This window comes from Myiozetetes cayanensis, unplaced genomic scaffold, assembly GCF_022539395.1.
Source record: "Myiozetetes cayanensis isolate MyiCay16 unplaced genomic scaffold, myiCay2020 scf40, whole genome shotgun sequence".
NCBI classification, from domain to species: domain Eukaryota; kingdom Metazoa; phylum Chordata; class Aves; order Passeriformes; family Tyrannidae; genus Myiozetetes; species Myiozetetes cayanensis.
The window spans coordinates 943,713-971,406 of record NW_026087632.1 but is presented as its reverse complement, the minus strand read 5'-3'; the positions used below and the strand labels follow the sequence as shown (position 1 = coordinate 971,406).

Genomic DNA, 27,694 nt, shown 5'->3' with positions numbered 1-27,694 from the left:
TTATATGACTTGTGCTCCAAACCAAACCATCTGCAAAGTAACAAACAGAGGAGAGATGTGAACTTTGGCCAAAGGGAGAAAATGCCCCTTTACCAAGAGCTGCCTGACCCAGGTTTAGTCTCTAATTCCTCCCCATGTGTGGGTGCACATTGTACCTTCTCAGGTCCGTGCTTGGGGAGAAGATTAGATTGGCTCAACTGCAGGCTTTGTGTCCTCATGAAGGCTGTGTGTGAGCCCACAGGATCACAGGCTGGGATTAAAAGCACGGTCTTCCACTGCTTAATTCTTTGGGTGTGTTGTCTGTCATGAGGGAAATTACTACACAGCACGAGGATGGGAGAGGAGAGACCCGTGCTGCTGGTTGGCTTTGCAATATCACGCACAGAGGGCATGGGAAGCAGTGCTCAAAGAGGGGCTCTGAGCTTGGAGGGGGAAATCTGCCATCAGAATGACAGGGATTATATCCTCCTGTATTTCCAATCGTGCTGCTGTCTCATCTAATCTAAAGCCCGAAGGCTTCTTGCTGGGTGAAAATTGCATGTGGAAATAGAATCTAGATAAGATGCTTGTCATTTTAATATCAGAGTGCCCGAGTCCAGGATGAAAATGACAGGTCTGTATTTTAGGAAAAAAAGACTTTTCCTTCTGGGGGGCTCTGTGAAGAATGTGATTCGAATTGTCCCCAGTTGATAGACTGAAGAAAGTCAGAAAGTCAACTGGGTTTCAAAAACATGGCCATGGCATGGTGGAACTAAATTAACCATGACAAATTCATTATCTCCTGGTTTTATGCATGTTTTTAGCAATTTCTTACCATCTTCATCTCACCACATAAAATACCTGCACTGGTTTATCTGGAGTTTGTGGAGACAGTTGGCATTAACTGGTTCCAGCCACTCCTGTCACACCTCTTGGCTTGCTGCAAAACCTGCTTAAAAAAGTGCCTCGCATGGAGATTTTTTTTCATTTAGAAATAATGGCTTTCAGATTTGCTTTCCCCAAATTATTTAACACCATGGCTCACAGCATCCCAAACAACTCACAGACCCCCTCATGGCACAGGTGAAAGGGTGCCCTAGAGCAGCACATTGCCCCAGGCACAGTGTTTAGACCACACACCTCTCTGGGTAGTGTTTGCTTTCAAGGCAAAAATAAATGCATTTAGTAGCAGCTGCTTTGGGGTTGTCTTTGAGGATCGCTGGCAAGAGAAGAGGGATGATAGACAGGTGCCACAATGACTGATAAGTGGAGGACAGCAGGGCAGGAGCCTGGTTTGGGCCAGAGCTACTGCATGAGGAAAGGCAGATGTCTATAAATAAAGTACATCAGATGTAGAAGCTGATAAGGAGAGAGGAGAGCGTGAAAATTGTGCTCTGTGAGCCAAATGAAAACATATGGCTTAAGCTTGGGTTGTGTGTGCTGCAATTAACACTGTAAAGGTTATCTGAATATTTTCCCCCCATAGCAAGAACCATAAATATTCCTTTTATCCCAGAATTAACAGAAACAAGGAAAATACAGACTCCCCAGGAGTCTGTTTGCAGCCCAGTCCCCTGGGAGAGGAAGGGAGAGGGTGAGACACCCCTGACATTCAGCAGAGGAATCCCAGTTATGCCTCCTCTTTGCCAAGTCCAAATCTGTCTCTTGTGAGAATGTTGCTGGATTGGTAACATTCAACATCAAGGAATTTGTGCACAGAAGGCACTGGCTCCCAAATGGAGGTGGCTGAAGGCTGATTTCTGGGGCCAAAGGGAAATGAAGAGCCTTTCTCTCCTCCACCAGCCCTGCTGCCCAAGGAGGACCCTTTCTCTAAAGCTATTTCTGCTTCACATTTGCCCCAATCAGAGAAAAGGGACTGGTGTCCTTGCTAGCCCATGGAAGGACTCCCTGATGCAGATGCAGGAATTCTCAAAGCAGCTGGGATGGGGTAGTGGTTCCTCTTGCAAGGAACTGTCTGTGTTAGAATTGTTCTGGGCAATTTTGGCCCCTCAGCCATGAGATACCACAGTACACAAATGAGGATGGTGCAGTGGCTGCTGGTGAGAGCAGTGTGATGTACAGAGAATATTCCACCTGGTTTATAGCTCCTCTAGCATCAGAACCACCTGGGTAGTAGACAAACCCAAAGAAGTTTTCCTACCTGCCCTAAGGCAACTCCAAAGCCTGTCCAGCCCCTGGGAGAGAGTTCTGTGTGCCAGTCATTAACTCCTGGCTCTGTGTTCCCTTTGGCACCTCTCAGGGTCCAGAGCTGGCACAGCTGCTCTGGGGCACCTTCTTTTAATGGAATGGGCCACTGTGGTTCTGAGAAACACAGGAATTGAGGTGCGTGCTGTGACACTACAGAGGAATTTACCAATGCAAGAACAGAGGAGATTGAGAGTAATTTCTTTGAAGCATCTCTAGCTCAGGTCTGCTGATGAGGGAGGCATTAAAGCAAATGCTGCATCACAAAACCACCAACAGTGTGATATCTCAGCTGCTTCTGCATATCCTTGAGTCTGCACTTCAGCACTATGATTTTATAGTCAGTAAGTGAGGAAAGAGATCACAAAAGAGCTCAGATATTGCTCCAGGATGCTGCTCTGTAGAGTGTTCACTACCACCCTGGTTCCTGGTAGGCTTCTGGTTTTGGATTTCTTATAGCTAATAAATCAATTTAAACACAAGCAAAGAGGGAATTGCACAATTTTCTGATATTTCTTCCCACATAAGCAACTGCTGGAAAATCCTGGCTTGACAAAGAACTGTCCCAAATCCCACTGCCCTCCTATTCCTCTGAGACCAATCGAGTGCTTAGAGCAAGCTAATATCCCTTTGGGATCTGGATTGTTTGGCTTCTGCACATTGTACAGTTCTTAATGCCCCAATTCCTCAAGTGTTCCTGGGAACCCTGAAAGCCAGTGGGGGCTGGACCCACCTCAAGCTTCAGACAGCTCAGTGGGAAGGCCCTGGCACAGGTTGCCCAGAGAAGCTGTGGCTGCCCCATCCCTGGAAGTGTCCAAGGCCAGGCTGGACAAAGCTTGGAGCAACCTGGGCTGGTGGAAGGTGTCCCTGCCCATGGCAGGGGGGTGGAATGAGCTGGGCTTTAATGTCCCTTCCCATCCAAACCAGTCTGTGATTCCACAATTCTATGACACCCACCCTCCAGCTGCTGAGGACTGTCTGCACCTTGATGTGAGGGAGGAACTGTCCCCTCCATCTGAGGCTGGATAGTTTCCCTGTTTGATCCCTAAACGTGCCTTTTGTGCATTCCCTGCTCACAGGGGAGGATCAGTACACGCTACTGTTCTCTCTAGTATTTTTTTGGGGTTGCCAGGGAGACAGTTGTCTGTCTGCACTTTACAATCCTGGAATTTGGGCCTGATTTGTGAAAGAAGTAGTCAGGGATGGGGTTTTTTGTCCTCTCAGCCTTCACTAATTCACCAGCATCCCATCTCCCCACCTGTGCCCTCCCCTGGTGTTTCTGTCAGCACTTGGAGAGCCCCCATCAGGAGAGGGGATGTCCTGGGATGGAGAGGGTGGTTATCCAGCCAGGATCTGCTCCTGGGATGGAAGAACCATTTGTCACAGACCTGAGTCTCCACACCCACAGTCCAAAGGATTTTCCCCCAAGACTTAGTGAGCTGGCACAAGGTTTCAAAGTAGCTGCAGGATAACATGTAAAGACACACTGTCACACAACACATGACTATGTTACATGTTCCTGCTGTGTACCAGTGTGGACAAAGAGTGAAAATCAGCCAGTATCTCTTTCTTTTTGGCTCATCCTTGGCCATGACCTATTTTTCTGTCATTTCATGGTCACAAGAAAATTGTACCCTGAGAAATTACGTGAAATTATCTTTTTCCCTTCCCTTCCCCTTCCCAATCCTTCCCTTTCCCTGCTGGCTCTGGTCCAGGGCCATCCTTATTCCCCACAGCTCTGCAGACAGGTAGAACAGCTGCCCAGTTTGGAGTGTGTGCAGTCTGAGCAACGTGAGAGCCACAAATCCTCAGGAGACTGAGGTGCTCAGTGAGGAGACAGGAGATGCCTGTGCAGAGCTGGAGAAAGGCAGCAGATCCACGTCGCTAGACAAGGGTGGGTACACGTTTTTGTGTGTAAGATCAAAGTGGGAGACGGTGAGAAGCTGAACCTGGGAAAAAGGAGGCTGCTGTTCTGGAATGCTGTGGGTTGTGAAGGCAGGGATGGCAGCAGAGCACAGGGTTCAGGCAGAGGGATCGAGGCAATACTGAAAGCATCTCTGCCTCTGGAATACGTTCTGGGCTGAGAACACATGTTGCTAGGAAACTTTTATATTAAAAGACATTCATCTTTAAACCCTGAGAACACAGCAATAGCTTCTCCTCTGTGCTAGGGAAGCTCTTTTAACGTCAGTCCTGACGTTACTGAGACAGGTAATATGTGAGAGCGAGAAAAATACCTTGAATTATCTTGGGCCAAGATTAAAATCTAACATGATTTTTAGAGAGCTTGCAGAGTTTAACTGAGCTTTAGCCACTGTGGTCTGAGTAGTAGAACACTGATAGAACATCGAACCATAGAGCCATGGAATGTGCTGAGCTGGAAGGGACCCCCAGGGATCATCCAGTCCAACCCTTGGCCCTGCACAGGACACCCCAACAACCCCACCCTGTCCCTAAGAGCAGTGTCCTGAAATCTGTCAGGCTTGAGGCCGTGACCACTGCCCTGGGGAGCCTGATGCACCCTCTGGGGGAAGAACCTTTTCCTAATACTCAATTTAAACCTCCTCTGACTCAGCCCCATGCCTCAATGGCCATGTTTTGTTTGGTAAGATGTTATATGTAATAAGAATTGAAATGTGTCCTCAAGAAGTTTAGTTGTCCCAACCCAGGAGATAACTTTGACTTGTGGCAAGATTCAACAAGTGTCTGGGGAGGAGGGAATCCAGTTCCTCCTGGTTATCCCATTGCCACCCAAGGGTTTTCTGCCTTTCAGTGTTCCCATTCCATACAGAAAGTCTCAAGAGGTCATAGACACTCCTTTAAAAAGCATCAAATATCCCTTCTAACATCTTTCCAACACATTTGCTGATGGCAAAGACCTCCTTCCTGAGCAGAGAAATCTAGAGGAAGGAGTAGAGCTACTTAAGGGCTTCCCTGATCCAACGAGACGTGGAAATCTGGTTGTGGTAGATCCTAATCCTAATGCTGTAAGATGATCTTACCTATTTTTCTTGTGTGTATTTTGTTCACACTTTTTCCTTTGCTGGGGGCTGTTTTGTTGAGGGGGGGGGTTTCTCTCAACTTTTCCTTCCCTCCCTCCCTGGCTCGAGGTACTGCCATCCTAACATTCCCAGGCTGATCTGATCACCAGCCCTGGGATGCCTGGTGGTTGCAGTGGCAGCTTGAGCACCTCGCTCTGGCTGCTGCCCCACCCTCCATCGTGTCAGTTCAGTCAGGGAATTGTGCAGCAGTTGCTGCTTTTATTCTGCCAGTTTGGTGTCTCCTTCTGTGCCCTGGGCACAACTGACTTATTTCCTGTGCTAAATTCAGAATTTAAAACATGTTATAAGACATGTAATGGTCTCCTTCCAAATAAACAAAGGGCAAAAGACCCTCCCCCCCAAAAAACCCACTACTGGTAGGAATTTTCTGAATAGCTGTAATGGACTTCCACTGTTGGGTGTTGGGACCTTTCCCATAGCATGTTCAGCCTCTGTCTCTGCTCTGGGGGTGCACTGCAATTCTGAATGATTCACTGAGAGGGGAAATCACCCTGCTGGAGCTGAGATTAAATGTGTTAAATGAACCTAAAAGTGACGTCCTTAGAGTTCTGTGCAATGAAGATTGTCGGGGTTTTTTCCTGGGTGAAAATGATGGCCTTTATCACATCAGCTGACACAGCTGGGAAAAGCAGGCATGTTTTTGGACTTTACCTAATCAGAAATAAAGACCTGGCTAGTGAAACTAGAGTGGAAATGGCAACCTGAACCTGTGGGATGGGGCAGGGCTTCTGAAGGTGGTCCTGCCTTGGGGATCAAGACTGTCAGCACTTGCTGCCTTTGTGAGTTCCTTTTGCCTGCCATATACCCCTCCTGGTGTTTCCAAAAAGGGATATGGGTTACTTTAACCTCTGGAAACACCTCAGAGCAGGAGCCACCATCGGGTTTGGTGCTGCTTTGCCCATGTGTGTCCTGCCCAGAACAGAAATGAGCCACACCAGATGTTTGTGAACCAGCTGTGTATGGCCATAGAGACCCTTGTTCTGCAGGGGGTTATGCCTGCACAACTCACCTCATAAGAAAAAGAATCTGCAAAGAGCTTGCAAAATTGTATACCACCATGCTGGCACTGATAGCAGGTCATTTAGAATTTCCTGGTCTATTTGTATGAAATCTAATGTAGCAACATTGCAGGGAAAACATTTGCTACATGTTTGCCAGAAGTACCTGTAACATGGAGATGTTCTTTGTACCTGGTTCCAAAGTGAGAAGATCATTGAAATATTTGGCAGTATAGGTAAGTGGCCAAACATGCACTCTATTAACAAGGAACTGTTCACATTTTTCCATTCATATATTTCTTAAAAATATTTATCTAATGATGTATCTCTTAAGGGACATGATGTATCTGCAGCTCAAAGTACAGACACACATGGGGTGGGACTCGGTGATCCTTGTGGGTCCCTTCCAGCTGAGGATATGCTGTGATTCCATGCTAACCAGTGGGATGGATGAGTGGATCTGTGCTGCAGGATCTCAGGATGAATGCTATGTGGATAATAATTACACTGCAGGGAGTCTTTCCCTCAATGCCCTACTCCTCTGCCACCTGTATAAGCAGGAGAATGTAAGTAGATACACACTTAATTATGGCAGAATAAAGGGAGATCAGTAACCTCTGAAACCACTCTGAAGGCAACACCTTCTCTCATGTGCCACTTGGTGGAGCTTAGTGATTTTGGCTATCACATACATCATTCTGCAAACTTCCTCTTTGATTACACAATCAGTTGTCCCTGGGTCTTGAAAATGGGCCAAACCCCACCAAGGAAGTAAACCCCAAAAGGGTTCTGAACCCTAAGTTCTGAATGAAGGAGATGCTGGTGCCCAGCTGGTAATGACTTTGGTGATCATCCCTTCTCTTGAAATCAGTAAAATACTTAGTGGTTTAATTTCAAAGAACAGGTAAAAATATGGGCTTAGGATCTTGGAATTTATGACATATAGGATGGATAGAGTTATGTCACATTGGGTTCATTTTTCAGATTTAGAATAGTTTCATTTTCCCTGGCAGAATTTGGGGAATGTGTAGATGTACCTGGGTGGGAGAGCTCATGTTTGTTTGAAAGCATGTTTTTACTCAACAAGGACAGGGACAATGATCCATAGTTAAACAGGGAAATTACTACATTGCACACCATTCCTGCCTTCATTTAAATCAATGGCCAGTCAGTTCAATTAAACCAGAACTGGGACCTTGGCTGATTATGTGCTCAGACAAAACCCTTGTGCTTAGAGCCTACCTGGAAATTCAGGATATTACAGTGATTTGGCTCTGGTATTATCTAAACTATCTGTTATTAAATATAAATTAGTTGCTCTACAAATCTTACTGAGTCCTAATTCTGTATGTTTGCCTAATACTTTCCTTATTCTGAACCACCAGACAAATAATACCGTCCAAGCAGTGCTATCTGGTGGTTTGGGGGTTCTCAATTTTAACACCTGAACCTGAACTCCAGACCTTGGTGTTTGGTACCCAAAGTGAGATCTTCTATTGTTGCTTTTATTGTTGTAGGCATGTTGTAACTCAGAGGTCTCAACAGCTCCTCCTAAGCCCTTTCTCATGCAGGATGCCACTCAAGAGCAGAGTCTTGAGAGATCAAGGTTTCATGTGCAGCCTTTTGCTGTCATCAGGCAAGAGCAGGAAAAAGAAGAGAGAATTCAGTCCTGGGATCTATTGTATGCAGTCTGAGGTATCTTCAGTGGATTTTCTGGCTTCCTCTTGGGAACTGGAAACAGTAATTGCAGCTTCTTTACACCGTGGTGTTGCTCAATGTCTCTTTTGTTGTGTTGGACTGACAGATGAGAAGGAATTTTTTGACATAGCAGTGTGCCACACGTATTCTTCAAAAACTGAGAACTGGTATCAACATTCCTCTGGAGCATCATTTTACAAGGCATAAGAGTAAGAGCCAAGTTCTGTTAGGAGCTCTAAAAGCAATTCAGAACTGGCTGTGACCCTCTGAAACACACATGCACCAGTGGCTGGTGTCCACTGTCTCTCCACTAATACTTATTAGAAGAAAAAAAGCCACACATGTAATTCTGCCCAAAAGGATGATGCAGCTTAAAGTGATTTAGCCTGCAGAAAATGAGGCTCAAGTGTGACCTTTTTGCTCTCAGAAAAAACTACATGAAAGGAAGGTGTAGCCAGGTGGGGTTTGGTCTCTTCTCCAAAGTAACAAGTGACCAGGACAAGAGGAAACAGCCTCAAGTTGCCCAGGAGAGGTTTGGATTGGATATTAGGGAAAATTTCTTCCCCAAAAAAGCTGTCCAGCTCTGGCACAGACTGCCCAGGGCAGTGGTGGAGTCACCATCCCTGGAGGGATTTAACAGGTGTGTAGATGTGGCACTTGAGGACGTGGTTTAGTGGTGAACACAACAGTGCTGGTTTAGTGTTTGGACTCAGTGAATTTAGAGGGCTTTTCCAACCTGAGTGATTCCATGGCTTTCAGATGTTTGCAGGGGAGCAGGCAGAGAGAAGAGCAAGATTATACTGAGCAATTACATACAACTGTACGTGATGGCACGAGGCCACCCCTTCTGCACAGCCCACACCCCATGTCCTGCACTGATTCAATCGATGCACCTCTTTATCCTGACTGTTTTGCCTGTTTTCCAGTGATCCCTGAGCATTCCAGCAGGGCAGCCAGGACTGAAAGGCCAAGTGCTCGGCACCTCAGTCACCTTGGGACTGCGAATATTTCCTTGTCCTTCTTGTGACCCCCAAAACAGAGCTTGGAGCTCGGTGTGTCCGTGTGGTGACACCCCTCGGGAAGCCCGTGGTGAGCGCTGATTACCCAAGAGCACTTCAAAATGAAGTGTCATTATGCTGGACGGGAAGGTGTCACACACAAACAAAAGACCTGAGGATGGCTGTTTGGAGCACAGGCGTTGACTCCTCAGGTCTTTTGTTTGTGAGTGACACAGTCTCTATAGTACTCACTCATGTGGTTTACCCTTGTAAATATTGTTTTTACTTCAGGTATTTGTGACTTTCGACTGTTCCTCCGAGTTCAGAGCCGCTGGAACCAGTCAGGCAAACAGAAATCTCATACCCCAGCGCCGGTTCTGACTCGTTGATGACACGAGCCCAGTCACTAAACGCCCCTGGCACCAAGGGAGGGTTCCGTGCTGGAGTTTTGTGCTCTCACCACTCCTTCGGTTCATAGAAAAGCCGGGATCAAAGAGCTCCGAGGAACGAGCAGCGTTGCGTGGAGACGAGATCAGCAGATGTTCTTATTAAACTTAGAAGAACTTATGCCCCATCTTTTATGTCAGGAGGAATAATGGCACTGTCATTATGTCTTAAATTGGCCTATTTTGCAACACAATGTGTTAGATGGGCTCTTTGATAAAATACGGCGTCATGCTAAAAATAAATAGTAAAGGCTATTCACTTGCTCAACTTCAACATTACCTTTTTGGAAAGTCCTAACTGTGCTATGAAGTGTCACATTCAACTCCTTGATTTGGTCTATTTTGCTCTGTTCCTTGTTTTGATCTAATCCTTGCGTTGCTCTTTCCATCTATTTTGTTTTCATTATAAAGGTACCTCAGGGATCGTAGCAGGAAACGGCACAAAAAGGGGAGAGGTTTTCAGAAAACCCAACGTGCTGTTTGAACTCTTGCAATCCCCGTGGCCGTGCAGGAGCACTGGGAAATTAATTGGGTCATTCATTTGGGTTTATGGCAGGCTCAAAGCCATCATTTCCTGGCAAATAAAAGCAGATAAATAATTCAATACAAACTTTGGAATTAGGCAGTAATTTTAAAACAACTATTCATCCTCGCTCAGGTTTGGGGTGGGAAAGGTGACAGCCTGCCTGTCTGAAAAAATAAACCTCACCTTCATGAGGCAGCGTGGAGAGATGGTGCTCCATGAAAATTGCATGGAATTGTAAAATAAGTGTCATTTTGCTGACTCAGGTGCCCTTCAGGGAGGCCTGAGCACAGATCCCTGGGCACAGCTGGCTCCTGGGCCGGGGAGCAGCGAGCACACCTCATAAATCCATACAGCAATGAAGACACCACTGCCCATTAACTGCTGTGCAGCATCATTAAGCTTGTTTATTTAAGGAACCTGAGAGGTAATGTGGTGGCGTGTCGTTGTGCCCATTAAAATCTGCAGGAATTAAAAACACGGAACGTTTTTTCAGTCTAAGCTCGCCATGCACGTCAGAACAACGTGTTGTACCGGTGTCATACTGGAGGGCAAACACAGATGAATGGAGCTCAGCCCCTCCCAGGGGGAGGTGATGCACACCTTCCCAGCCCTCTCTGCCTCGCTCCCTGCACCTGCCAGGTGACTTTGCCAACAGCATCTGTCGTTTGGACACACAGAGATGCTTTTCTGACGCCTTTGAGAGAAGTTTGTATTAACTCGGTGACTTAGAATCATAGAATCTGAATCGTTAACGTTGGAAAAGGCTTTTAACATCAAGTCCAAACGTTAATTTGAGATCAACTGATACTTAGGAAGAAGTTCTTTACTATGAAGGAGGTGAGGCCCTGGCATGGGTTGCCCAGAGAAGCTGTGGCTGCCCCATCCCTGGCAGTGTCCAAGTGTTGGATGGGGCTTGGAACAACCTGGGCCGGTGGAAGGTGTCCCTGCCCATGGCAGGTCTAGAATGAGATGACTTTGAATCCTTCTAGGAATCTGTGATTCTGTGTTACTTGAACTATTGTATCTGTATTGTGTCTATAAACTAACAGCTAGCACAGAACACAGGTGACCTAGTGGAGAACACATTGGGAAACTGGGTTTTTAAATGGTTGTTGTTGTTCTTTTAAAGAAAACACAATTACTGTATAACACTACATTAGGGTCAGTAGCACGTGCAGGTGTAAGAGCACACCCTGGGTGCAGCTGAAATTAGCTCTCCATAGGTATTTGACCTGTTTTCAGTCAAGCTGTAAATTATATAAATAAGCAAGTCAATAGAAAAGTGGAGGCCAATACAAATGTTTTCACAGTCCCCTGCAAACATTTATTTTAAACAAATAAAAATTTCTCAGTATCGGAGAACCTGAAAGTCAAGCTGGTCGAACTGGACTGAACTTCCTCACTCACAACTAACAAATTTGGGAAGAGAATAATGGCTGCTACTGAGGGAAAATGGTTATTTTTCTCCCTTTTAAAACTAACAGTAGCTATTGACTGGGACAAGCTGTCCTGCTCTGTGTTGGTGAGTTGCTGATTGTTCCTGCCAGCAGTGAGTGGAGTCACACACAGACCAGTGTTAATCTGCTTGTCAAGTGGAAATGCCCATCTGTGCTCTGGGACAACGTGTGGCTCACTCAGCCTCCTGCATGGAGAGGGAATTTCACCCAGGGGATGAGCAGCTTGGCTTTCATACCTGCAAAGAGCAGTTCTCCAAGTCAAAGGCTTGGTTAAGGTCACAGTCTGAGGCAGCACCTTCACTACCTGTTAGTTGAGATGTGCTATAATTTCCAATGCCATCTGCACACCAGTGAGCTCTCAGGGTGAAGGTGCTTCCAGCTTGCTCTGGTGTTTCTTCTTTCCATTTCAGTACAAAAGATCCTCCATGTAACAGACTCAGAGCACTTGATAGTGGATCATGATTAAGTTTGTGACACGCAAATTGTGCTAATTTTTCAGTAGACAAATGGACACGGGAAGAGCTCCGGGCACCATCTGGCACCAGACAGCACAACAAACACCGGGGAAAGCTCAGCTGTGAGGAAACTGGTGTGAGAACAGGTCTTGTTTTTGTTGCAGAACCCTGGGAACGGGTCAGGGGACACCACTGCAACCTGGCAGTGCTTGTGTGTCCTCCTGAGGGTGGTTTGGGATACTCCCCTTACCTGAGAGTGTGCAGATCCCTGTTTTCCACTGAGAAGGTCTGGCCTTGACAGGCAGATGGGGGAATCCAATCTCTTTTCCCCCTACCCCCCATATTTTTCTTGATTGTGGGTTTTGGGGTTGGTATTTGGTCAGCCCTAGAATATTCCCCGTTTCTCCTGTCCAGCTGCAGAGTGAAACACTGCCAGCTACTTTTAGCCCTCTCATTAGCCTGAATCTTGTCCTTTTTTGTACATGGTGGTGGGAATTTCCCTGGCTGGGAAGAGAGTTCTAGGTCAATTTATGTAATAAGAGGGAGAAGGTGTCAGAGCTCTTCACCTTCCCTGCTTTTCTCCTGATAACTGCAGAGGGCTCTCTGTGTGCAAAGCCTCTGTCTGTGGAGAGGAGCAAAGCCCAGCTTACAGGACAAATGTTTGGGATTTCTGGGTTTGTATACATCACACAAATCTGTGTTTTACGCCACAACTGCAAGTCCTGAAATATCATTGATATATGAACACTTCAAAAAGCAAACAACTGAAAGATCAAATGCATCCATGATGCTGAATTATTAGTCAACTGTGATTTATAAAAATAAAGCACCAGAGTTTCTATTGACAACAACTACCTGTTTTCTTATTTTAAAAGTTTGGGGGTTTTTTTGTTTGGTTTTTTTATGTTTAATGTTTGTTTGGGGTTTTTGTGTAGGTTTTTTTTTTTTTTAAAAACCCTTAATTCTTAACTAAAAATGAATTAATTAAAAGAATTATGGTTGCCTGGCACTCAGCTTCCTTTTCTTCAGAAATCTCAGGGAATAATTACTTGGTAAGCCTTCTCTTTTTATACTTTTTTATTTACTAAAATTTTAATTACTAAAACATATGGTATGTTTGTATGAACCTAATACTTGAGAAAGCAGCTTTGCAGCAGTGGTGACCAGAGTCCTTTTGTGAATTTACAGAGCAGAAATGTCACAGCTGTCACCGGGTGCAGCCTTTGGCAAAGCTCGTGTCCCACATCTCCAACCTCACCTAGGGGTGAATCACAGGACGGTTTGGGCTGGAAGAGATCTTTAAGCTCATCTCATTCCAACCCCTGCCATGGGCAGGGACACCTTCCACTAGCCCAGGTTGCTCCAAGCCCCGTCCAACCTGGCCTTGGACACTTCCAGGGATGGGGCAGCCACAGCTACTCTGGGCAAGCTGTGCCAGGGCCTGCCCACCCTCAAAGGGAAGAATTTCTTCCTACTATCCAATCTAAATCTACCCTCCTTCAGCTTAAGGCCATTCCTCCTTGACCTGTCCTTGTAGGCTCTTGTCCAAAGTCCCTCTCCAGCTCTCTTGGAGCCCCTTTAGGCACTGGAAGGGGGTCTCAGTGCGACACTGTAGCACAGGGGCTGTGTGGTGGCCGGTCGGGCCCTGGTCGTGTTTTCCATTTGAGGGATGCTGAAAGGTGCCGAGTGGGAAGAGCATCTGGTTCCCCATGGACCGCGCCCCGCACCCACATCCGCACCCTCGCGGGGGGACGCTCTCGGGGCCATGCTCGGAGGGAGATGCGTGTGCGTGTGTGTGTGTGACGCTCTCGGGGGATGCTCTGGGAGGGATGCTCTGGAGGGGACGCTCTCGGGGCGATGCTCGCGGGGGGATGCCCTCGGGGGATGCTCTCCGGGGATGCTCTCAGGGCCGCGCGGGCACCTGCGGAGCGCGGGGCGAGGCGGCGGCGGGGCGCGGGACCCTCCCATTGTCTGCGGCGGGGGTGGGGGACGGACGGACCGAGGGGCTGGGGACACGATGGGGGCCGCCCGCCCTCCGCAGCCTCATTGGCGGCCGCCGACCGCCGGTGCCTTAAATGAGCTCCGCCCGGAGCGCTCCCCATTGACAAAAGCGGCGGCGGGGCCGCCCGCGGGCAGAGCGCGCCGAGCCGCGGGGCGCGGAGCGGGAGGCGCGGCCGGGCCGGCGCTGCGGCGGGGGCGGGCTGCGGCGCAGGGGCGGGCCGAGCCGAGCCGCGGAGCCCCGCACCGGCAGCGGCAGCGGCTGCCCCGGCGCGCAGCGCGGGCAGCGCACGCCCGGCGGAGCCGCCCCTCCTCCCCGCATGGCGCCGAGCGCCGCAGCCCCCGGCCCCGCGCGTAAGTAGCGGCCCCGCCGCGCCTTTGTGCGCGGCCCCGCCGCAGGTGAGGCGGCCCCGCCGCGCACCTCAGCCCGCAGCGGCACCGGCGCTCCCGGCCGCGCCCCTGCCGGGGACAGCGCGGCCGCGGCCCGGCCCGGGGGCCCGGCTGGTCGGAGCCCCGGGGCCGGGGGACGTGCCCGGGGGGGCCGGGCCGGGCCGCGGGGCTGCGCTCGCCCCCGCGCAGGTGGCGGTGCGGGTGCGGCTGGCGGTGACTCCCCCGGGCCGGGGCGGCGGCGGGCGCTGAGACCTCGGGCCGGATGGAAACTGGGGGCGATGCCAGAGCGGCACCTCGGCGGGGCGGCAGAGGCGGCGGCCGTGGCGGGGTTCCAGCGACTGCCGAGCCCGGCGCTCCCCCGGCTGCGGAGACCGGCGTGAACATGGATGGGCCCGGCGGCGGGGGGAGCGGGGCGGCCGCGGGCACGGACGCTGCTGCAGTGCCGGGAGCCCCCGGAGCCCCCACCCCGCCGCCCCGCGGCCCCGGCTCCAGGGACCCGAAGCTGGTCCACCAGCGGTTCCTGCGGCGGAGCGTGGTAGACTCGGACCAGGAGGAGCCCGCGTTCGACCTGCCCGAGGCGGAGCACCAGCGGAGAATCATCCTGCTCCCCAAAACCAGGAGGATAATCGCGGAGCGGGCAAAGGCGGGGCAGGGGGCGGCGGAGGCGGCGGGCCGGGAGGCCGAGCCCCCCGGGGAGCCGCGGGCAGCGCCGGCCCCGGGCAGCGCCGCGGGCGCCGAGGAGCAGAAGGAGCCCGGCAAGGATGCGGAGCGCAGAGAGGCGCAGGATGCTGCCAAGGACCAGGGCAAGGCTAAGAAAGAGGAGCCCGAGGAAGAGGCTGATATGAAAGCCGTTGCCACCTCGCTGGATGGCAGGTTCCTAAAGTTTGATATTGAACTCGGGCGGGGATCCTTCAAAACGGTCTATAAGGGTCTGGACACGGAGACATGGGTGGAAGTCGCGTGGTGTGAACTGCAGGTAAGCCCAGCTGATCCTCCTGTGCTTTATTTATTTATTTATTTATTTTTTCCCTGCCTTATAAGCCGGGAACTAAGGGCACCGTGCCGGTATCATCCAGAGCGGCTCAGCCCTACGCAGCCTTTATGGTCACCATCGCTTAGGATCCAGTGTCTAACTATAGCGCAATATCCCTATTGGCTCGGGATCCACCACCTTATGTACACTCCTCCCACGCTTAACCCGCTCGGCCCGGCGCTGCTGCCGCCGAGGATGCCGCGCTGGACCCGGCCTGGCGCAGCGAAGGTCACGCGTGGCGGCCCCGGCCGTGGGAAGGGGCCGAAGGGAGCGGGGCTGCCCGGCCCGGCCCCTGCCCCTTCGCGGGGCAGCAGCTCTGCATTAAAATGACAACGGCCGTCAGTGCGTTTTCATGAGCAAAATTCCCTTTTGCTACAAATATAAATGCACTATGGTTTCATAAAGGGTGAGAAGCTGCTTTCCCCCTGCTCCCCCCCCTCCCCCGCCCGACCTGCCCTGTTCCCTGCCATGAAATTGTCGGTGTTGGCAGCTTCTGGTGAATCAAACCTTCCAAAGGGCCCCAGTACTTGCCTTTTTTTAAGCGTCGTGTGCCTAGTGCTTTGGTTAGGTCCAAGACCTGTCCAAATACCTTTAGAAAGGAATATTTTTACATAAAAGTTCTAGGTCTTCAGATTGAAGTAATTTCATCCAGTAATACTTAAAGTCATCCTGTGATATCTAAAGAGAATGAAGGTTTAGATAGTGTCTGTTGCTGGTTTTTGCCTTTTGCTGTTACCCTGTTCTTGGTGATTTTTGTATCCTTCTTCCTTTGTAAAAATGACCGTAGTACAATGCTTAATTTTTTCCTTGCGAAGCTTTTAGTGTCTGTTACCTCACTTTCATTGGCATCCATTTGAGTGAGACCTATCAAAGAGAAAACCTAGGACAGACTTTATTTTTTTTTTATTTATTTTCAACCTGAATTACCTTGTAATTTAGATGGAACTAGGCTTAAATCATAGTTATAATTTGGGATCTTTAAATTCCCACTTGGGTGACTGAGCTTTATGGTCTACCAGAGTATTTGTGAGTGGCATGGAAATAAGGTGATATAAGTCTGAGCTCACGATTGTTTGTTTATTTTTTAATGTTTGCCCAATCTGTTTGTAAATCACTCCTGGCTGCCTAGGATAGCTGGGGATAGATGTGCAGCCACGTTCCCTGATGATTTCATTACACAACATAATCATAATTCACTGCAGCACCGCTCCCTTAATAAGAATTATGGGGAACACTTCTCGGTCTTCATAACTGTGCATTCCCGGCTTTTATTAGACAGGGATGCAGAATGGGAGACTCATCAGCCGGGCAAGGTACGGTGGGCTGGTGAGAGGGGCCGAATCCTTCTCTCCCCCCCAGAATGGGGGTACTGCAGGGTTTGTGGGGAAAGGAGAGAGCATGAGTGACTGCCGAGGGGGTTTAAAAGAGAACTGCTGGAGGGGAGCCTTGGGGCAGGCCTGGGCTTTGTCTGGCTTTGCTGGGAACTGAATTCTGAGCGTGTGAGGCTTCTGCTTCAGCAGCCTGAAATCCATGAGGGGTGGTGACTGGGATGCTGTCAGAGGGCAGGTTAACCGTGGGAAGAGTCCAGTGTCAGTCCCTCCAGCCCAGCCCCATCACTGCAGAGCCATCGCAGGGATCCGGAATTCAGCCCGAATTCAGGCTTTCTGAGGATGCTCTGCCGGGGGCATTGACACAGATGTATTTTCGACATATTTTCTGTAGCAGAACGGCTTTAACGGCCAAAGCCTGCCAAATGTGTTGGGGAACACTGCATGGAAGGGCCAGGGCCTGGGTCATGTACACCTCAGGAAGAGCCTGGGAAGGGAGAACTGCACTGTGAAGCTTATTCACCTGGTGATTGGCTTTCTTATTCCTAGTTACACTTGTTTAGGAATTCTTAGGCTGACTGCATGTGATGAAATCTGTGTAATTCTCCAGTGTCAATTGGTTTCCACTGTATGTGCTTCAGCTTAAATCAGATAGGTGCTAAATATTTTCAGTTTAATACGGGATTTATTTTAGGCCTCTAATTATGGAAAGAAAACTGTTGTTTGACTCCTGTAGAGAAATTGGTGTGGATCCTTAGAAGAAGGTGGGGGCTGTTGGGTCTCCTTAAACAGCGCTGTGTGGAGGTTTGGGGGTGATGCCAGAGGCCAGGTAATGTGAGATAGTATGTGAGTGTTGAAGCCTCTGGGTTGGGAAAGCCTCATTGAATGACAAAAGCCTTTAACGACCACGAGATTAAAGCCTGTGCCTCTGGGCTGGGTTTGCATGGAGGAGGCAAAGCTGTGAATGGCTGTGTTGTCTCTGGCTTTTTGACTTGTAGAATACTCTCTCAATTCAGCTGGGGATTTTTAGGGAAAATATTCAGAGAGTGCTGTCAAGAAATTCCCTTTATTCGTGGCATTTTAAACTTCTTTTTTGTGAGCTGTGCCAGTCAGATATGCCCCGGTTTGTCTGTTCCTCTGCACAAATTAGAAGTTCAGCTATAGGTAGCAAGAAGACTGAGTGGAAGCCATCATATCAGCACTGTGCTGTTGGAGACAAAATGCCTTCCTCTGCAGCCTCACACCGTCAAAACGCAGCCCAGAGCCTTTTCGTGGAAAAACTGCAACAACCTGTACTTTGCTTCTCATCTGGAGATGCGCTTGTGCTCGCTAGGATCGAGCTGGGGAGTTGCAGCGAGCGATGTTGAGGTTCCACCCAGGAATTAATCCCCTGTCCTGGCTCAGCGGTTTTTCAGCCCAGTTGTGCTGTTGCCTGTGTGTCTGTCTTTGTCTGTCTGTACAAAGGCCTCGTGAGCCATTCTTGTTCAGTGGCTTTATTTCATTGAAAAGGTGGCTTTAGGCTTCAGAACTGAAACCATGGCTCTGATTAGGGCGGGATCCAAGCGCTAACCAAACGATCCGGGCTTTAGACCTGTCTGAAGAGGTGAAAGCTGTAGCTGAATTCTAGCTAGAAAATAAGGTTATTGTTCCTTCCTGAAGCTGAAGTGCCAGAGCAGGATTAGTGTGCCCTTGCATTTTGGAAGGGTTTGCATTCTAAGGTTTTCAGCAGCTATAATTAATTTTAATTGGCAGCGTACAATTGCTGTGTGGTGAGGCTTCAGCATAACAGTGTTGCAGTGTTGCACTCCTAAGTAAAATGTTGGGTCATGAATAAGGAATACAAGCTTTGCCAGTCAGTGACTGGCAAGCCAAATATTCCTTTTAGTTAGATGAATGGTTTCAAAATACCCATCCTATTTCCCTTTGGGAATATGTGGGGAAACTGCAAAGAGTCAGACCTGGTGCTGTCAAAGGCAGAGACCTCATTCTACTTTATGGTCCTTGCTTGGACTGTGAATACTGAGATTGTATTTAATTTTAATTTGTTTGTTTGTTTGTTGAAAACTGTGGAAAGGATGGGCCGTCTCATCCTGCTGTTGCAGGAAAGGGGGAAATGCCTGCTGGTGATCACCACAGGGAAGCCAGGCTTTCTCCACTGATTGCCCTAGGCTTGTTCTCCACCCTACACATGGGTGCTTGGGTGGATGCTGGCTTCTTCAGGGTACTTTATGTTCAGGTGCTCCATGGCAGATGGGGCTCCTTGCATGTGGGATGCTCCCGTGCTCCCTGGGACTGAGCTCAGTCAGTGTTGGCTGTTGGAGGTGCTTGGGCAGCTGTGAAGGGATGGAGGATGAGCAGAGGTCAGTTCTCCTTCCCCACCCAGACAGCTGAAATTAGAAATCCAGGATATTGGAATAGCTTTGCCAGCGTTTCCCAATGGCCACCAAACCCTAAGGGTCTGTAATGGTAAAACCCCAAGAACAGCCATGCTGCTCTGAGGTGGCAATGTCAGCTTTTCTGTGGGCTTCTGGTAGTTCTGGTATAGTTCTGTGGGAAAAAACTTAATTAACTTTAAAAGATAAGTGTTTTAATTCATAGTTTCATAGCACTTTTTCCCCTTTTATGTCAGTGCCAGTCTCTCCAAACTGCCTGAACCAAAGAAAGAAACGTGGCAAAACGTTGTATGTTTGGAGTCACTCAGTTACTCAGGAGCTTCAAGTTTTTGGAGGGCATGTATCTTAACTGAAAATTAGGTCATAAATATGGATGTGTTTCTGGACATGGTTTATTATCTATTCCCATATTAATACTGCCTATGAATCACGTGAATTTTCTTGATCTCGGTTTTTATCCCTTACACGAGAGCTCACCCAGGTTGGCTGATAGCTGCCAGATTTTAATATGGCATGAATAGTCTAGAATTACAAGATGAGATTAGACTTGGCTTTAATGCAAGGTGAAGAAAAAGGGCATTTAAAATAATTGATTCTAGACCTAAGTGAATTTGCTAATTTTTCTTTCTAAGGCTGATAATATTTCCTTGAAGCAAGATTTCAAGTTTGAGTGGGGGAAGGGAGGAGAAGCTATTTTTTTCTAAGTGTGCTGTGAGAGAAGGCTATGATCCCTATATAACTTTTTCCTTAAATTTTTGTGCGGTATTTTCCATCTTATGCTCATTTAGAACATGTGAAATAGTTATTTAAAAGAGACCAAGGACTGTGGCTCAGATGTTTTTGTGTAAGCAGACACGTTAGTGTGGTTAAAAGTGCGAGCCAGTAAAATGGACAGCAAGTTCACTTTGCTTTAGCTGGTAAGTCACTGCTGGAAAGATTAATGATGTGGAAGAGGGAGGATGTCCTATGCCCTTGTATCAAAATTCCAGGGGGTTTCTTCCTGAAAAAGGTAGTAACGTTAGGATTTGGTCTTTTGTTGGTGTCCTTGCTGGCTGGCAGCGTTCATCCGATGTTGAAATAGTAGCTGGTTACTATCTGTGCTGGTAATTTATTGGCTGGGTAAACTTTGTAGTGTAAATGAATGGAATAATTTAGAATATCCTTTTGGGAGAAGAAAAGAGGGAAGGAGGCTGTATCTGAAAGCTTGAATCTGATATTAGTGTCTGCTCATATTCAGTGAACTCTGAGACTAATTTTGTCTGTTTCCAGTTAATTTTTGCGATAGTGACTTCTATCTGAATGGAAACAATTGTTTTAGCTGTGCTTTACAGTGTCAGTGTGGAAGTGTGTGCCTGTATCGCTGCTGTTTGTCAGCAGAGCTGCTGCCCCGGCACGGAGAAGAAGCAGGACAGGGATATGGTAGTGAACTATTAATAGACTGCTTCTCAAATTCAGTAAATGAAATAGAGCTGGGTCAGGCTTCACATTCTGCTTGTGAATTGCACAAGACTCCTTTCTTTTGCCTTTGAGCACACCGTGCCTAAAGGCAGGTCGTGTGCTCTGTTACTGCTGGTGAAATCCTTCACGCTGAATGTGTGGGTCCAGTTACCATTCGAGGAAATGACTTAAAATCAGAACTTCAGCCTAAAGGATATTTCTGGTCCCCTTGGTCATCTCTTATCCCCAGCTGATGGCGGGGGGTGGGGGTGGGGTGGAAGAAGTTGATGTTGCAAGCTGTCACCTCGGTGATTCTTGCTCTTGATAGGCATCCTGAAGTGTAACATGTTTACACTGGTGGAATTGTTCTGTGTCGGGGTGTAACCGATTTCGAAGTTCCGAGGCAGTGGTAACAATGTGCTAAAAGAAGGGTGGCAATAGCGATTCAGTTGTTGGCTACTGGAGTTTTAATAGTCTGAATGGTTAGCGATGCTGCAGAGGTTGGAAAGGGTGGCTCCTGGGTGGGTGGAGGGTAGAAGCGCTGCTGTAAGGGGTCAGGTGTGAAGGGATTGTTGAGGAGGGAGGTAGGGATGAACCTCTGCTGCCTCAGGAACCTGCTGTGGTGGTACCTGCGGGTTTGAGTGCTGAGAAGTTTGGGTTTTTTTTAATTTTTTTTTTTTTTTTAGAGTTGCCATGATATGGCTGTTGATGTCCAGCAGCAGGGCACTTACCTGGGTGTGCAGTAGGCTCTGGGCTAGGTCTGCCTGGCCAGAAGACATAAATATAAGCTAAGTGCTGATGTGTGATCCCTGGACAGGCTGAAGGCGTAAGCAAAGGGCAGCCAAAGGCGTGTCACGCGAGCTGTGACACTTGGCACTGGGCTGGGAGAGACCTCTGCATTGCCCTGGGACAGGAGGGCTTTGCAAAGAGCAGCTGGAGAGGACCCGAAAGGGTCATGGGGAGGCAGAACTGGTTTTCCTCGTGTTTAAGTTTGTGTATGTGAAACTGCAGTTATGTTTGGAAATGTGTCTCTTTCCCTGGAGTGACATTGGCCTGTTAGACAGCATGGGTGCTTATTCCAGGATTGATTTTTGATGTGCCTGAAACCCAGCTTAGGCAGGAAGGGCAACTTGGGGGGTTTTTCCTCGTGGGGTGGAGAAGTCAGATAAAAAAAACCTTCATCCAGGACCTTTCTATTCCTACTTAGCTCTGAAAGAGGGGAACCAACTTCCTGCTTCCCTGCTGCCCTCCTGCCTTCTCAGACACTCGAAGTCACAGCCCTGCCTGGCTGAAGCTGCTTCTGCTGGGAGCCTGGGCCAGTATAAGAGTACTTAGAGCTCTTTTTAAATCCAGCTTCTAAGTAAACTACAAAATAGAGCCCCCTTCCTGTGTTAGGTTGGTCCCCTGCTCTGGAACGGACTAATCTTCAAACCATGAGAGCTTCCCATAGCCCCCAGTTAAAATGTCATTGTCCTCCAAAGGAATCAGCTGCATTCCTCTTTCTGGCACAATGCTTACCCCAAACAGCATGCTTCTTGGGAATTTTGACCCATTCCAAATCAGCTGCATAGCTTCTGAGGGGTTCTTTTTGACTTTCTCCTTGCAGATGTAAAAGACACTGGAATTTGGGGCAAGGAGGGGATCACAATTTCGCTTCTCCTCCCATGTCTCCTGCCATCTCCTGCTGTGGGCACAGGTTGTCACATGTCACTGAACACCTCTAAGCCTTTTGGGAAGCTTCTTATTTCCCAGCCAGTTGTCTGCGGGGATTGGGGAACTTAGGCTGAGTTTTAAATCAGCTGGCAATAAATGTGCACTGAAAACCTTCTGGAGTGACTCTTGTGTGATGTGCAGGTCATGGGGGGTGGTGATGTCCCTTCCACTCACTCCATGAAGGAAATTGAAGTAAACTCATAATTGCCCTTATCTTGAATGTTATTTTTTGGAAGATGCTTCATCTTGGTCTTCAATGGTCTTACATACCTGTGTTTTTAGTTCATCATCGTCCCAAAAATGCCCTTTTTTTTTTTTTTTAAATTATTAATACACCTACTGGAAAATAATTTTGTTGTATAGTTCTAATACAACATGGCTGTGTGATATAGTGGTTAGATATGCAGTAGGAGTAATGGGTAAAATGAAATGCCACATTCTGGGAATGCACATCTCGTTTAAACTATCAAGGAAGGAGTAACTGAAGACCTAATACCATCTGTTCTTCAGTTGTTTGCTACAGAGGGATACAAACCACTTATTCATGAACTCTGAGGACAACAGATAGGAGGAGGCAGGCTCAAGTAACACTTTGGGGGGTTCTTACTTGGCCATTCTTCATGAGTTCAATCTGATCTTCACTCTTGACCTTTTTAAAGGAAAATTAAACACACTTGAAGCGGTATTTGATCCTGTTATGAATCTCAGCATCACTTTACTGAAGTTAATTTGTTTTAATGTAATTTTTGGTTAGATAAGTAAACTTAATGGCTTTGATTTCTAGTCTTTTCTTTTTTTTTTTCCCAAGAAAATGAAAACCTGAAAAGAAATGGGCATGTTTTTGTTACGTGAGTCCTTTTTTAATGCCTTTTTTTTTGTGTGTGGGGAACTGTACCATAGTTGGATACTAAAGCTACTAATTAATCTTTTTCAGATTCTGAAAGTCCTGCTATAGTTCAGCTGTCTTGAGTGCCTTTTTCTTTTTCTTTTTTTTTTTTTTAGTTATTGATGTGGTTTTGGGCAACTATCTTATTTTTTCCATTAACTTGTTAGCAAAGCACGGGCCTTGGTAAATTGTGGTTCTGTACTGAGCACAGCAGTGTGGTATTCTGTGTATTCCTGAATTAACTGGGCTTCTCCAAAGGCCAGTGTCAGCGTGCTTCAAGTGCTTAGAACCGCCTAAAACCCAGTCAGACTGAACAGATGGAGGAAGGGTTTTGTTTTTCTTTAGCTGAATAAAATTTTTGTCTATATTCTCTAAAATAAGGTTTTATTAAAAAGAACAGATGACAGTTGGTCACCTCATCTATTGAGAGCTGAGTATTGATTTTACAGAAGCAGCATAAACCAGGCATTGCCCCCGCCTGCCTCCGAAATGGATGTTCCTTTCCCTCACTAGCACGTGCTTGAAGGATTAAAATGGTGTTTATTCCAGATTTTTATACAATAAGCAGCTTTTTCACGTTGCCTTTCCTGATGCTGTGTGGATTTTTTTTTTTCAGTTAGAGCAGTGTTTCAGGTGCCCCATTGTGCTGCTGGAGCTGACCCAGCTGTGGTGCTTCAGCGAGCAGAATCAATCCTGCTGGGAAAGTACAACCCTGTGGAAGGGGGGGAGGGGGGAATCTCAAAATTTCCAGTGGATGTAGCTCGTTGCTGCAGGCCTCTGCTAAAACACTGGAATCGGTTTTACAAGAGCAGATATTTACCAGATATTATCAAAAATAGGTTTGTTTTGTTCCAGGCTTTGCTGATTAATTAAGGAAAACAGCCGTGGTTGTGTGCATCTGAACTTGTTTTGTTTCTCTTTCATATCAGTGTGTGTTTGGAGGGTTGTTTAGACAATAAAGCAAGTGTTACACTAATGAAATGGACTTGCTTTTATCTCTATTATGACAACACTTTTATATTGCCTGTGATTGCTAATGGAGGATGAGAATATAGAATCATGGGATGGTTTGGGTTGGAAGGGGCCTTAAAGCTCATCTTGTTCCACCCCTGCCATGGGCAGGGACACCTTCCATTAGACCAGGTTGCTCCAAGCCCCATTTTTGGCAAACACGGTCGTGACCAACATGGAATGGTTTGCACGTGCTTGATGTTGTCTGTGCGTAGAGAAAAAGAGCAAAAATACACAACCATGTGTGTTAAACCTCGAGATACAGGGCCAAAAGAATTGGGAGGAGTGACCTAGAGCGACTGCTCACATCCCCTCTGGGATCCTGCCTCCTGGGTTGTGCTCTCCCTCTCTGGGGATGCAGCACCAGTCCCACTGCCCTCCAGGCTTCGAACATTTTTTGGTTCCTGCACGAGTTGTGATAACTTGTGTAACATCTTCCACTGACCTTAATGAGTTTAAAAAGTCATTGTGGCAGTTCAGCCCCACTGAAGCCTGTGTGATCTCCAGGAACATCCAGCACAGGCAGAGGAGGGTGAGTGAGAGGTGGAATATAATGTGACGTTTGGGAGTTGTTTGCATTGTAAGGGTCCTGTTTGAAGCTCTTGTAGCACCATTCCCAGGAAGCAAATGGGGATTTTTGTGTAACTTCCCTTTAGAAACAATAAGAGGAAAGCTTGTGCTGATAGTCTGCTCATCCCTGGATGTGTGGCAGTTTTGTGAACTGGATGAAAGTTATGGAAAGCAAGTTTGAACTATAAACTCTCTCTTAGGCTTCTGGGAACTCAGAGCCCCATGGGTGTCAAGTGGCAGTGATCCCTTGGTCTTTAAATAGAAAGTTCACTTGGGAGTCTCCATTTAAGACCTTAAGGCTGGTCTTAGACCAACATCAGGCAGTGAGAGAGAAACTTGGGCATCTAGGGCAGTGCCCCCCTTACCCTCCTGGTAGGCACAGGGCTGTATTGGCTCAGAGCAGGGAGCCAAGTGAGCAGGGGCTGGTGGGGGAGGCTCCATCCAACAGCTCCATCTGCAGCCACAGGAACTGCCTGGGAGGGAGGTGAGACCTGTGGTGAAACTCTGCTGTCTGTCTGGCAGGCTCCAGTGTTTCCTCTTGGGGCTCACTGACCTGAGAATGGAAAACCTTCCTGTCTTGGAGGCACAAAGCTGCAGGAGGTGTGCTCCTCACTGTTCCCTTGGCTGCAGTAGTTTGGAGAGGCTTTGGGAAAGGCTCCAGTGACTCCTGCAGGTGTGAGGGGAGCTTGGAATGAACCTCCCCTGTGCTAGATCTTTAGTCCCAGCACGGCCATCGTGGGAGGGGAGATGGGCAGTACCTCTCCGAGGTGCCATCACCCAGCTCTTTCTCCATGGGGTGGGTGTGCTCTTTGAGGAGTGGCTGAAGAGTTCATTTCTGGGTCCCAGTTGTGTTCATACACAAAGGGAGAGCCACATCCCTGAGGCATTTGGGGTGTGTACAAGAGGCTGTAGCCTCACCTTGAGGAAAGGCACGGAGCCTTCCTTGTGCTGGCAGCTGGAGAAGTGGCTGCCAGGGGAGTGCATTTGGACCCAGGTCAATTTTATGCCTTATTTTTACAGTCTCATGTTAAATTAAGCCAACTGGATAGATTCCCACGTGATACAGGATACTCCTATGAAGGCGTGCTGTGGTTTCCTCTAGGCTATAGACAACCCTCTGAATCCCTGTCTGTGGAAGAGGATTAAGCCTTCTTTTCAAAGTATAGAAAGAAAAACCTTGTAGCAAATATCTGTGGTTGGGTGAGGGAAGCGAAGCATCTCTTTAATTCGCTGCAATAATGACAGCTGTTTCGTGAGGGTTTTGTTTTTGTGACTTGGCTGCTTGAATTCCTGTCCCCACTCCTGTGACCACTCTGCCAGAGCCCATTCCCATTTATTCCACTGCCATGAAATAATTACACTCTATCCATGCTGGGGCTGCTGACATGGGAGGCTTGGGTGAGAGGCTGCCATCCCTTACCATGAGAAACAGTTAATACTTGAGAAATGTGTGATCAGGATGTGTGTCTGTTCACCTAGATGGATCCAACGTGACAAGTTCTTAACCACTGAAGCTACAAAACTGTTAGAAACAGCAATTCTTCCCCTAAGTAACACTCGAAGCATTAAATATAGCTTCATTTACTGAAGTATGGGTAGACTTATTTAGAGTTATCTGACAAGCTCATGTTCATTCACCTGTGGGCTTCAATGAAAGCTTCACTGTACAGCACAGTTTTGGGGCTGATCTGTGTGAAGTGGAACATCTGGTATGATGGAACCTGGGTGTTCAAAAGCAACTCTCACAGATTGGGGGACTGAGGGTGTTTGACTTTAGCCACACAAATACTGTCTGGATTTTTCCTCCTTTTTTTGGGGGAGGATGTTGCTGAACAACAACCCTGTTTATAACAACCCTTGTTGGGGGGTGCATTCCATATTGGGAGGGAAACTCCCAGCGTGGAGATGGTGATGGAGAACGATGGAAACTGCAGGGTCTGTGTCTGGGACAGTTGGCTTTGCCTGAGCAGGACACCACAGAAAACACACACCTTCCTAACTCAGGCCCTGAAGGGTCACAGGGTGCTTCATCAGCCCCTATTCTGTGTTCCTTTGGTATTTTTAGAATCACAGAAGGGTTTGGTTTGTAAAGAACCTTAAAGACCATCTCATTCCAATCCCCTGCCACTGGGCAGGGACACCTTCCACTAGCCCAGGTTGCTCCAAGCCCCGTCCAACCTGGCCTTGGACACTTCCAGGGATGGGGCAGCCACAGCTTCTCTGGGCAACCTGTGCCAGGGCCTGCCCACTCTCACTACCTTTTCAGGGAGGCTTTGTTAAAAAAATGGATGCTATTCTATAGAAATTTCCCAGTAGGCTTTTAAAAAGCAGTTTAAATTCCTTTTTCCTTCTTATTCCTCCTCTTCCCTGTCTTCTACCACTCCCCTAAAAGTTACAAGGTCCTGCTCTTAACACCTTCTGTACTGCCACGGAGTATATACAAATACGCTTGTCCTTTTTTTCACATCCCTTATTTTTCTTTAGAGGATCAGCTTCATAATCACATGAAATCATCTTCCTATGATTAATCTCACGAGATGCCATTTCACCTGACAGCCTTCCAGTTGTGCAGGGTGTTTCCTTGGGCAGCTGCTTCGTGCAGCCCCGAGACCATCAGTCAGTGACAGCTGGGACAGCATCTGGTCTCTCTGAACATCAGCCTGATGAGCCCGAGATGGAGATCAGAATTTGCAGAGAAACAAAGGAAAAGGGGGTGGCACCTAGTGAGACAAGATGCAAAAGCAGTTTATAAGCTTTGTGCAGTAGCTGTTTCTGATTCTTAGCAATGACTGATGCCTGTGGACTTTCTGACCCCCTTTTTGATGCTTTGGTACCCCAGTTCTGATGCTGCAGTTACCCACTTACCAGTCCACGTGCTGTAAGTGCCTTTTTTAAAAACAAGCTTTGATGAGACTTATATATTGTGCATTTAATGCATGCTTTATCTGCAGTATCACCTCTGATTCTTAGAGCTGAAATTGTAGTTTGTGATTTCTGCCATTAAAGCCACTCAAACCTTTCCACAAAGCTGATTTTTGTGTGCAGAAAGAGAGAACGATGTAAGGTCTTGTGAACCGTGACCTTTGTGCCTTAAAAGATGTATAGGGTATA

General features: G+C 47.8%; 1 protein-coding gene and 1 long non-coding RNA gene across 5 annotated transcripts in view; one reads left to right on the top strand and one right to left on the bottom strand.

Annotated features, from left to right (window-relative positions):
• LOC126647738 (uncharacterized) overlaps nt 1-27,694 on the bottom strand; it is an 853,551-nt gene that overhangs the window by 45,622 nt on the left and 780,235 nt on the right. The window contains exon 1 of one of the 4 annotated variants that reach the window (XR_007630667.1): nt 3,031-3,068. The exons of the other annotated variants lie outside the window; for them this stretch is intronic. This is a non-coding gene — a long non-coding RNA (uncharacterized LOC126647738). Of the gene's footprint in view, nt 1-3,030; nt 3,069-27,694 lie in introns of those variants that run through there. 4 annotated transcript variants of the gene reach the window in all.
• Nucleotides 14,369-27,694, top strand: part of WNK2 (WNK lysine deficient protein kinase 2) — a 107,756-nt gene continuing 94,430 nt past the window's right edge. Inside the window, 1 exon segment of the mRNA XM_050330249.1 lies at nt 14,369-15,188. Coding sequence (XP_050186206.1) covers nt 14,475-15,188 — 714 coding nt within the window. The 5' untranslated portion in view covers nt 14,369-14,474.